General features: G+C 46.2%; 1 protein-coding gene across 1 annotated transcript in view; it reads right to left on the reverse strand.

Annotated features, from left to right (window-relative positions):
* Positions 1 to 9,228, reverse strand: part of LOC103905029 (mesothelin) — an 18,032-nt gene extending 8,804 nt beyond the window's left edge. The window contains exons 1-8 of the mRNA XM_019473956.1: positions 9,216 to 9,228; positions 8,617 to 8,644; positions 3,438 to 3,609; positions 2,910 to 3,125; positions 2,632 to 2,802; positions 1,453 to 1,599; positions 1,250 to 1,299; positions 258 to 378 (exon numbers count right to left, since the gene is read on the reverse strand). Coding sequence (XP_019329501.1) covers positions 258 to 378; positions 1,250 to 1,299; positions 1,453 to 1,599; positions 2,632 to 2,802; positions 2,910 to 3,125; positions 3,438 to 3,609; positions 8,617 to 8,644; positions 9,216 to 9,228 — 918 coding nt within the window. The remainder of the gene's footprint in view (positions 1 to 257; positions 379 to 1,249; positions 1,300 to 1,452; positions 1,600 to 2,631; positions 2,803 to 2,909; positions 3,126 to 3,437; positions 3,610 to 8,616; positions 8,645 to 9,215) is intronic.
* Between the last annotated feature and the right edge of the window lie 489 nt (positions 9,229 to 9,717).

Raw genomic sequence — 9,717 nt, forward strand, 5'->3', positions numbered from 1 at the left:
GTGGGGGGGTGGGGTGGGGGGGGTCGCGGGAGGAGAAAAAGACAGAAATCAGAGGTTTTGGTTCCTGAGGAACCTAGCCAACTGGGTTTTGACTTCTCCTCTCTTCTGGAAAATTCAGAACTGTGGGATGGAGACCCAGGACCAGTTATATTTGTTCTATTCCCTTAAGCTGAAAGTGTTTTTGTTCTTGCTGAACAATCCTCATTGCTATCTTCATGACAACATCAAACACAGCATTTCGAAATATGGGAACTGACCTGGTCTTCTTCTAGCTTGACATTTTTCTTCTTCATGACTTTGGCCAGCTCCTGAAATCTTTCTGCTTCCATCTCATTGGCAGCTGCACATGTGAAGCCTTGGAGGACTGACTGGGAAAGCCTGAACATTTACAGAAAGCAAATCGGAGGGGCAAGGACTTCAGGAGAAAATTCAGTGCTGATCTCCCACATATGTAATGACAAATACAGCAAGCATAAACCTCCCCCGTTCTCAAACCTTAATGCTCTCCAAACTCCACCCCCTCAAAATTGCTAGTCTTGACCTATATGGGAGATCAAGAAGCCATCACTGGTCAAATAAACATAATCTAGAGACTCGTACTGGAAGTAGAAATGCAGGGACCTCCACCCCAAGTAGTACTGCTGTATCCTGATTTACAAGATCAGTCTCCTCCCTGTGTTTTCAGTACATACCACATGTTGAAAGTGAAATGGAGTTGTGCAGATCCTTATCACTGAACATAGTTTGCACAGCCTGGGAGAGCTCAGGGAGGAGTCCTTAAAACTTTAATTGCTTTCTATATGGAAAAGCTTCTATTGTGAAATCAGCAGGACACTGATGTTGACTCCATTGTTTTTCCAGATATACATCATGGTTTTCAGAATTTTTCATCTCATATGTCTTTTGTCAGCTCTCGTATCTATCAGCCCCACTAAATTTAATCCCTGGAATAGCAGTGTGGAAGACTGACACATTCTCCGATCAGAAACGCCTTCCACAGAGGCAGTCAGAAGCAAGGTTCCAGGTGCAGTCTGAGCCAGCAGCATCATTTTAGAAAGTGAGTGTGGCTTATGGGCATATTTTGCAGCTGACACCCTGGTAAATCTTGATGCTACATGCCTGTGTTTGGGTTTGCATGATATTTCCCATCTGTCATGGGAACCATGCCATACATACCAAAGGTAACACAGAAATTGCCATCAAAGCAAACACAAACATGGAAAATGGAAGGAGAGAAGAAAAACGCTACCTGCTGAAGTCAGGCTCTGTCTTTATCACATCACTGAAAAACATGGCAGCCTGTGAAGCAAAGCCAGAGTGTCAATGGTTTACCATGCTCTTCTGCAACATTCACCTGCATTTTCAGACAGATATGCAGAGCGGACTTACAGCTCTCTAGAGTCCAAGGCTGACACCGAGGGATAAGAAGGACACAAGCTGCTAGCATATTACCTGTTCTCGGGTCCACATTTTACTGTTGAGATCCTGAATACTGGGCTTCTCTTCCCCAAAAACAAGCAATGATTTTGGAATGTAGCTGGCCAGAGCATCAGGGATATATTTAACCAGGTCAGCAGGGTGGCCTACACTGGATGAAATCTATTAAGAAAGAAAAGTATCAAACACTCTGGCTAAAATAAACAATTGCCGGAGAAGAAATGACGAACTGGAAAGAAGCCAGGCAAATTCCCCTGCTGATCATCTGGGCATTTCTCAGAGACCTAACACTATGAAATATTTCCCGTTTGACATATTCATCAGACTAGGAGAGCTGCTTGGAGCTAATACCTGGGGTTCCTGATGAATGGGAACAATTCAGTCTCTTATCAGTTTCCTACCTCCTGGCCTTATGCCCTAAAAATGTTTAACCTGACAGAAAGGAGGGACACATCTTTCCTCTCTGCCAACCCAAACAATGTCTCAACTTGCCAAAGGCACACTGCAGAACAATCCTGTGGTGAATGAGATCCACCTAACGCTTCACACAGAGCCCTGGCAGCCTTATTGCCCCAGGACATGCTATAGGCAGGGCCTCTGGTGCCAAACACAGATCAGAGTCTTTCCTACTAGAGGGAGGATGAATAACAACAAAATTGAATGCTACACAGGCAATTTGAAGGCTAAAGTCATGGCAAGAAAAAAGGCAGAGAGGTGTCCAAATCCTATACAATCACATGGGGGCAGTGAAATAGCGCATTGCTGAAGGATCGGTCTACCCTAAAAAGGATTTTCTAAGCCACCCTCACTTCTCATATGTTCTCGCTCCAAACCATGACAATATCCTTTCTCTGGGAGCATCTTTTCAAGTCAGTGGGGAGTAGTTTCTAGGACCACGCCATAAAACAACTGTCTCTTCTGCCCTCGTCCACAAAAGGCTCAGCAGGACACACTGGTTGGCAGCTGACACGCTGGCTGGCAGCCAAGGACATCTACACAGACACGGTGATAGGGACTTGAGATGCTTGTCCTGCTGCACACTCTGTTTAGCAATGACAAACACCCCCAAGGGAATGCCGTCTGGGTGTGCAGGTGCGTGTGTGTCAATGCCTGGCCCCAGGTAACCAGTGTTCTTAGCTATGAGTCACTGGAGCTTTGCTAATTTATGACGCCTGAAGAGAAAAACAACTTCACCTTTTCCACAAATGTCCTTTTCAGAGCAGAGGGCAGGGTCACCATTTGCTGAACAAACTCAGGCAACTTAATGGCTTCCAAGATCACTTCTGGAGACAGACTTCGAAGCGTGCTGCTGTTGAGGCCAGCCACCAAGCTCCCTAGCTTTGCCAGGCTCTGTCCATCCAGGATCTGAAAGGTAATGCATGCAGGCATCAGTACATGAAGGGCCAAACACCATTTGCTGGCAGCTAGCTATACTGGGTGTGAGGTGCATTTGTGGACACTATCCTTTGTACCTGATAGCCGGAGCTGAGCAGTTTGTTGACAATAGTGCTGGACTGCTCAGCATTCCAGCCGCGAACTTCACCCAGGGCAGGAATAGATGCTTCAAGGTCTTTATCACTGATGCCGTTTTCGATGTCCGATATGGACAGCCCAACTGCAGCCTGGCCCAACGCATGCAGGATTGCAGGAGGGAAATGCTCAAACTTTCTCACCAAAGAGGATGCAACCTGAAAAGGTCCCACACAGACAGAAAAGAAAGTCGGAGGAGCAATGACATGAGCCTACTGGATCCTACAGCCTTTGGATGTCTTAAATCACTGGACTTTCTGCCTCAAACTTGTGTGATGAGGCCTGTTGATGGACTGCCTCCACCCAGAGAATTTTCAGATTATGAAACACCAGGCAGATGCCACAATAAGAAAAGAAAGGTGACCTACAGGAGTGTACACAAGAGGAGGCATGAGAGTTGAATCCTCAACCCTCACAAATTTTGCCTAGGTGAATGAAGAATTGAGTTGTGGGGCTGGACAGGAGATTACCTGCAGTTCCTCTGTTGTCAGGGAGGAGGGAGCCCTCTCTCTAGTTATTCCTCTGTGTGTCAGGTTCAATGGGCAGTTCTTACTGATCCTCTGGGCCAAGCTCAAAGCGTCATCTCTGCTCAGGTTGCTCACTGCCGAGGGGCTCAAGTAGCAAACAAATCTGTCTGGGAGACTGCAGGTGGAAGACAAGGAGAAGAGGTTGCCAGTATGATAGACAGTGGCTCTGTCAGATCTTTCCTCTTTGTCCAAAGGACGCTCTTTTCCAGTGCATGTTTCTCCTGATTCATTTTAGCTCTGACAATGCTGATGCTCCTGTTTACAGAGAGCACTGCTCCATCATGCAAAACTGCAAAAACATGCACGATGCGCTGTTGGTCATTAGTTGGCGGCTGGCGCTGCATGACAGTCATTTCCCAAGATTTGGAACTTGTGGTCTGTCCCTCCCCAAGATGAAGTGCAATGCAATTATTTGAGGAACAGAAAAATGCTTTAAAGGTTTCATGGAAGCAGCCATCAGAATCACCACTCAGCAAACTTTTGCTAAGTCAGGGTGCCATGCTAAACCATAAGTCAAGTAGGAAGTCAGGTCAGGTCCTGTACCTTGATAAGGGAAAATCAGGTCCAGAGGTCAGTAGCGAGGTATAGTACACAGCCGTCTCCCAGAGCAAGGTGAGGTTGCTGATCATCTGTATATTGACTGGATCCCTGGCAAATTTTTGAAGCTGAGGGTGTTGAAATGGGAAAAAAAAAAAACCAAAATAATTTAGATGGATGCTTTAATCCTGACAGTCACTTGGGGCAGTTTGAACAAACCTCACTTCAAGCAATAAGGGTTTTTTCACCTGGCTTTAAAGTTGTAAGGAAATTTATTTTTTGTTTTCAAGTCATACACTGGGACCTTGTTTTATTTACCTTTGCACTCCAAGGGCATGGTAAGCTTCTCACTCTATGACTGCTGTAAGGCACAAAGGTGGGAGAGCTGCTAAAGGACGTGGCCCTGCCCCTACAGCACCGCTCACACATGCAGGCCTCATACAGTCATTCACTAAACCAGGCCCAGACATCAGTCCAGTCTTAAAATAAAGTTTGGGTTTGCTCCTCCTATTGAATCCAGTTTGCTCTCTGCAGAATTACCTATGTGAAACCAACTTCTGTGCAAGTGCCTCTTATCACAAGAAATCACGATGGGGGAAAAATTAAGAACTGAAGTGACTGTTCACCATAAATAAACAAGAGAAATGTTCCTGCTAGCAGCATCTCTGTGAATTTTGGTCAGGGCAGGAAGGCGACCTCCCAGGCACAGAGTATTTTGCACACTGCAGGCTCTTCATCACCATGACAAGCCTGCACTTACTGTTGGTTCATCACCAAAAAGCTGCAGGTCTCCAACAGTAGCATGCTCCAAAAAGGATCCAAGATAATTTTCAAACCAAGCAGTGGAATTCAGACCTGGAACGGCTGCACTGTAGCATTTCTGGTTTGACCCTGCAAAACAGGCAGACACCATGAAACTACAGACTTGCACTGTATCAGGAAATCAGTAGAGATTGGAGATTTCCAAATGCAGAACAGGCTTCAGTCTATCAGAGAACTCAGTCAGCAGAGAGCTCCCTAAGTGCCTCTGATCACACATTATCCTCAAATCCGCGTGTGTGCATTCAGATTACAGGGGACAGGACAGATGCCTCATTCTTTCACAGCCCTCCAAATATTTCATCACCAGTCTCTCTCTTCCTCCCTTCAAATCTGCCAAAAAACTGTTTGCAGGACGTTAAATCTTTGCATGCAAGCTACTGCCCGGAGACAGGGGAGTGTCTTACCTGGGTCCCCTTTCTGAGCTAACTTCTGAGCTGAATTCTTTAGCTCTCAGAACCAAACCCTGCACCGCTCTTTCACAACAAAAGCAGTAAATGCCATTTGCACAGGAGGTAAGTCAGCATAGGATTGACTGTGCTGATTTATAAAAATCTTGGATTAATAAAGCCCTCAGCCAGGGAAATGACTCCTGATACCACTTATGGCTGTCATATTCCCAGCCTATTTCCATTGAAGAGGCAACACAAATTCACAAAAAAGTCTGTGAAGCCTCAGCCCCATAATGGATTGCAGCTAATGTAGAGCAAACATCAGTGGCTTAAAGCATTCTGTTGCTTCTTAAAGAAAATCAAGTCATTTACCATCCTGGATGAGATAGTGTTTGATCCCGGTGTAAAGATTCCTCTGTTCTTCCACTGGAAGGTCAGAATATATGCCATTCAGGGCAGCGACTCTGAAGATGGATAAGAAAGGCAGACATCTCAAACACAGATGAAGTCAGACCTGACAGGGTTGGATTCTCACAGAAATGGCTGTTACTTGAAGACTGATATTATCAATCACATCCCTTTTCAAAGCTACCAGTGTGACTTCCCTTCACAACAGCCCCCACAATCATCTGGGGGCTGCACTGCCAACCCTGCGGTACTGCTTTGGAAACGCAGTGCTAGCAGGGCCATTACACATGCATTGACTGATGGAGAGGACCAGTTGCAGGGTCAGGAGGTGTGTTACGAAGCCTTGGAGAGAGCTTCTCAGAGACCCCGCCTGGGCCTCCATCAGTTCACAGCGCTTACAGGGTTTAGCCCCTTGCTTTGGGAGGCTGGAGTAAGGGCCCCTTTCCTATCTCAGCAACACAGGACTGAAACAATGTTTGTGTTCAGCACTTACATCATCCGAAATGTCTCACACAGTATGTTTTTGGCACGGAGGCAAGAAAAGACCTTGGGCTCAACCAGGAACGGCTGAAGCCCCTCGTGGACCCACTGAAACAAAACGGGTGGGCTGTCAATATCAGGTACTTGCAACATCTTCTCCCACAGGCCATTAATGAAGATCATGTTCCACTCAAGAGAAAGAGGCACACGAGAAAACTGCAGGCAAGAGACACGAAGAAACACATGAATTCAAGTGAATATGGACTTCTAATCAAACATTAACAGAAATCCATGTGAATCTGAACATTATGAACAGAATCACCCCTAGCAATAATCCTTTCTCTGGTAATGTTAATTAATGCCTTCCACTGGCATTAATGTTACAGGTGAACAAACAGTTGGATATGTGATACCCACCTGCTGGCTGAACATAGTCAGAGCAGCTAGAAGCTTCTTGGCATCATATTTGGAAAAGAACAGAACAGAGTATTCCGGATCCATAGCACTGGCAGTTTTAGGGGTAAGGCAAGAATATAAGGATATGAGGAAATCATCCTGAAGGTCCTGGAGCCAAGCACTCTGAAAAAAAAAAAGGGAAATCCATATAGAGATAATAAAAGGCATGTCGTATTTAGAGATGCTGCAGTATGCAATCTCCTTCAGGTCTGCGTCACTAGCTCACCTACACATGAGCATTCAGCACCGCAAGGTGATGAAACCTGTTGACAGAAGAGTCAGAAGAAAGTCCAACTTACACTGACTTGAAGCAAGCCTAAACTTACCCAGTTCCAAATGCTGGATCCTTCTGTTACCTAATCTGTGCTCCCCCCAAGCAAAGAGTGGCTTTAAAAAACTTTATTCAAAATGATTTCCCACCAAAAAAAACCCCAATGGCCATTTGATCAAAGTGGAAACTTCCATAAGAAACTTCCTCATTCCAGAAACATTTTTCAATGAAAAAACTCCCAAAAAACCCCACCAACAAATACCTGAAGAAATTACATCTTTTTGTTAGAAACATTTATGGGAAAATACAAATCTTTGTCAATTCAATTGCAATTAGTGGCAGCACAGCAACTTAGAGATAATGACAAAAGCAGGAAGGGAAGTAAACCTGAAATATTCCAGATGATGTTTTCCACGCTGCAACCGCTTTTTATTGTGCTCAGAAGTGGTTTACCCCAATGGACCAGGGTTACTCTCATGCAGAGATTTGTTTCAACACTATGATGCCAGTTTTTAAGAGCCAATTTGTTTTGGAAATCTCCTTTGTCCCACTCTCTCATTTGAGAGGTTTGGAAAAGACAGGCCTCCATGGTGGTGTAGCCGCTCCTGAGCCTCATGACGCAGAGCACGTGTTGCCTGGGAAGGTGACGCTGCCACAGCTCAGTGCTCTGGATGGTCCCTGTGTCCCTGTGTGCTTGACCCCATCTCTTCTCTCAGCGTTGTGAGGGAAACATCGACAACCCAGACCCCAAGCCTGCAGAAGGCTTTGGCCACTCCATTCACAGCTAACAGTGGGACTCCTTTTAAGATAGAAATTACACTATTGTCAATGAAAACAAAACACTAGCTCATGAAAAGAAGGGGACTGCTGTTACCTGTGCACAGGCGTATTGACCAAAAGTGAGGCTGCAGGGGGAAGCCTGGACGCGGGCTATCTCAACAAGCATCTCGTGGCTGACACTGGTGGGGAAAAAGCAAAGACATCACCTCCATGCCAGCTGCCCCAGACCTCCAGCAGCTCGGGGCAGAACTGGCTGGGAGCTGGCACTCCGTCAGCAATATGTCTGCAAACGCAGGCATGGAATGCAGCTGCCCGAGCCTAGGCAGTCAGTGAAAGGGGTATGAATGGCCCTGACGACAGGCTTTTATTCACTGAAGTTTTGTTCACCTGCAGTAGGGACAACTATTAGCTACTCTTGCGTAAAGGGGTCCAGCCCACGCATTAAGGAGCAGGAGCAATGCCAGGCAGCCGTAACAACGAGGCACAGCCCACATAACAAATACAGAGGAACAAACAAACAACACAGATGATGAGAATTATTTGCTGGCACCATTCGGGAGCAGGGAGAGGGTACTTGTAAATTGTTGACCCTTAGGTAGAAATCAAGTTCAATGAAGGCTTGAAGCGGACCTGTTTGAGTCTTAGGCCCCTACCACTAGCCAAGCTAAGCTCAGCACCAATGGCAAGGCTCTCAGAGCAGTAAATCCCCACCGCATCAGGCTGGCTGACACACCAGGGACTTGCCCTGCCTTTTTTTGTCCTGCACAGACACAGAGCACCAGGAAGGCATTTTCCCTTCACTGTTTCAATGAGCACAACTAGAGCCCTCCCTGCCCACAGGCAACCCTGGGACTTCGTGGGGAGAAAGATGCTACACCTGGTTTCAGAGGCTTCCTGCTACCCAAAGTGACATCCCCAACAAACCAGTATCACTCCCAAGGAAAATGCTGCCAAGATAATTTGCTGATGGTTCACATACCTTTTCACTGAAGCACACACGGCAGATTCTGATTCCCCCCAAAAGAGAGAGAGACAAAGATAAAGGAACTGTGATAGGAATATGTATACAGAACCATGTCTGAATCTTCCTTATGGAGATTACTTGAAAAGAAACTCACCATTGACAGTGGAGCTGGAGCACTGTGCCGGGAGAAAGAGAGAAGAGAGATGATCTTATCATGCAGTTACAATGGTAGCACAACATTATTTGTGATCATTGCATACAGACAAGCATGTTAGCTGCAACCATTTGTGCTTAGATCTGGCCTGAAAACACACAAGTGCCTAGGACCCAGAGCTTGCATCTTGCCATGCTAGGTAGTTGCCATCTGCAACATCCATATCAGTACCAGCTCTGTACTTCAAACAGCTGGGAAGTTCAGGGTTATGCGAGTCCTCCCATCACTCAAGCATGAGGGCCAGTGGGATGGACTGTTCTGATGATCTGAGTGTAGTTGGTGGGTGTCACCTTCATTGAACTGCCTGGTGATGTGCTTGCACTGAAGCCCTGCAAAGACCTGGAGAAGCTATCCCCACTCCACTCACTGCTTGGGAGGCAAGAAGGGGAAGGACACTTACCATCCACCTCCATGCTCAAGACACACTGGATCTGGCTTGTAGCAATTGATTCCCATCAACGCACCGCTATCAGGAAGGGGCCCACACTGACCACCAACCCACACACGCTTTGCAAGTAAAGACATGGATGACACATATTTTAAACATGCAAGTTTGCCTTACCAGGTATGTCCCAGCAGAAGTTGAAGCAACCTGCCAACCTGGAAAACAATGTACCATGATTTTAGCAGCAAATCCAGGACAAAGCTCATTCCCACAGTCCAGCCCCCGTCTGGCTTAACAGACCCTGAACATCACTCATCTCACTACATTATTTTATTCCTCATTCTTGACAGTATTTCACAGAATCATTTCTGTCAGCCCTTTCTGCTGTTTTCTCTTTGACTTTGTGACAGCTGACTGGGTGAGCAGACATGACATACTCCTCTATCCACTCCGGGTCAGTCTGACAGAGGACAGAAATGTGGTGTCTTAGATGACATGAGGGATTGCATGCATCTCT

The sequence above is a fragment of the Aptenodytes forsteri genome, unplaced genomic scaffold (genome assembly GCF_000699145.1).
Source record: "Aptenodytes forsteri isolate BGI_AS27 unplaced genomic scaffold, ASM69914v1 Scaffold55, whole genome shotgun sequence".
Classification (NCBI taxonomy): domain Eukaryota; kingdom Metazoa; phylum Chordata; class Aves; order Sphenisciformes; family Spheniscidae; genus Aptenodytes; species Aptenodytes forsteri.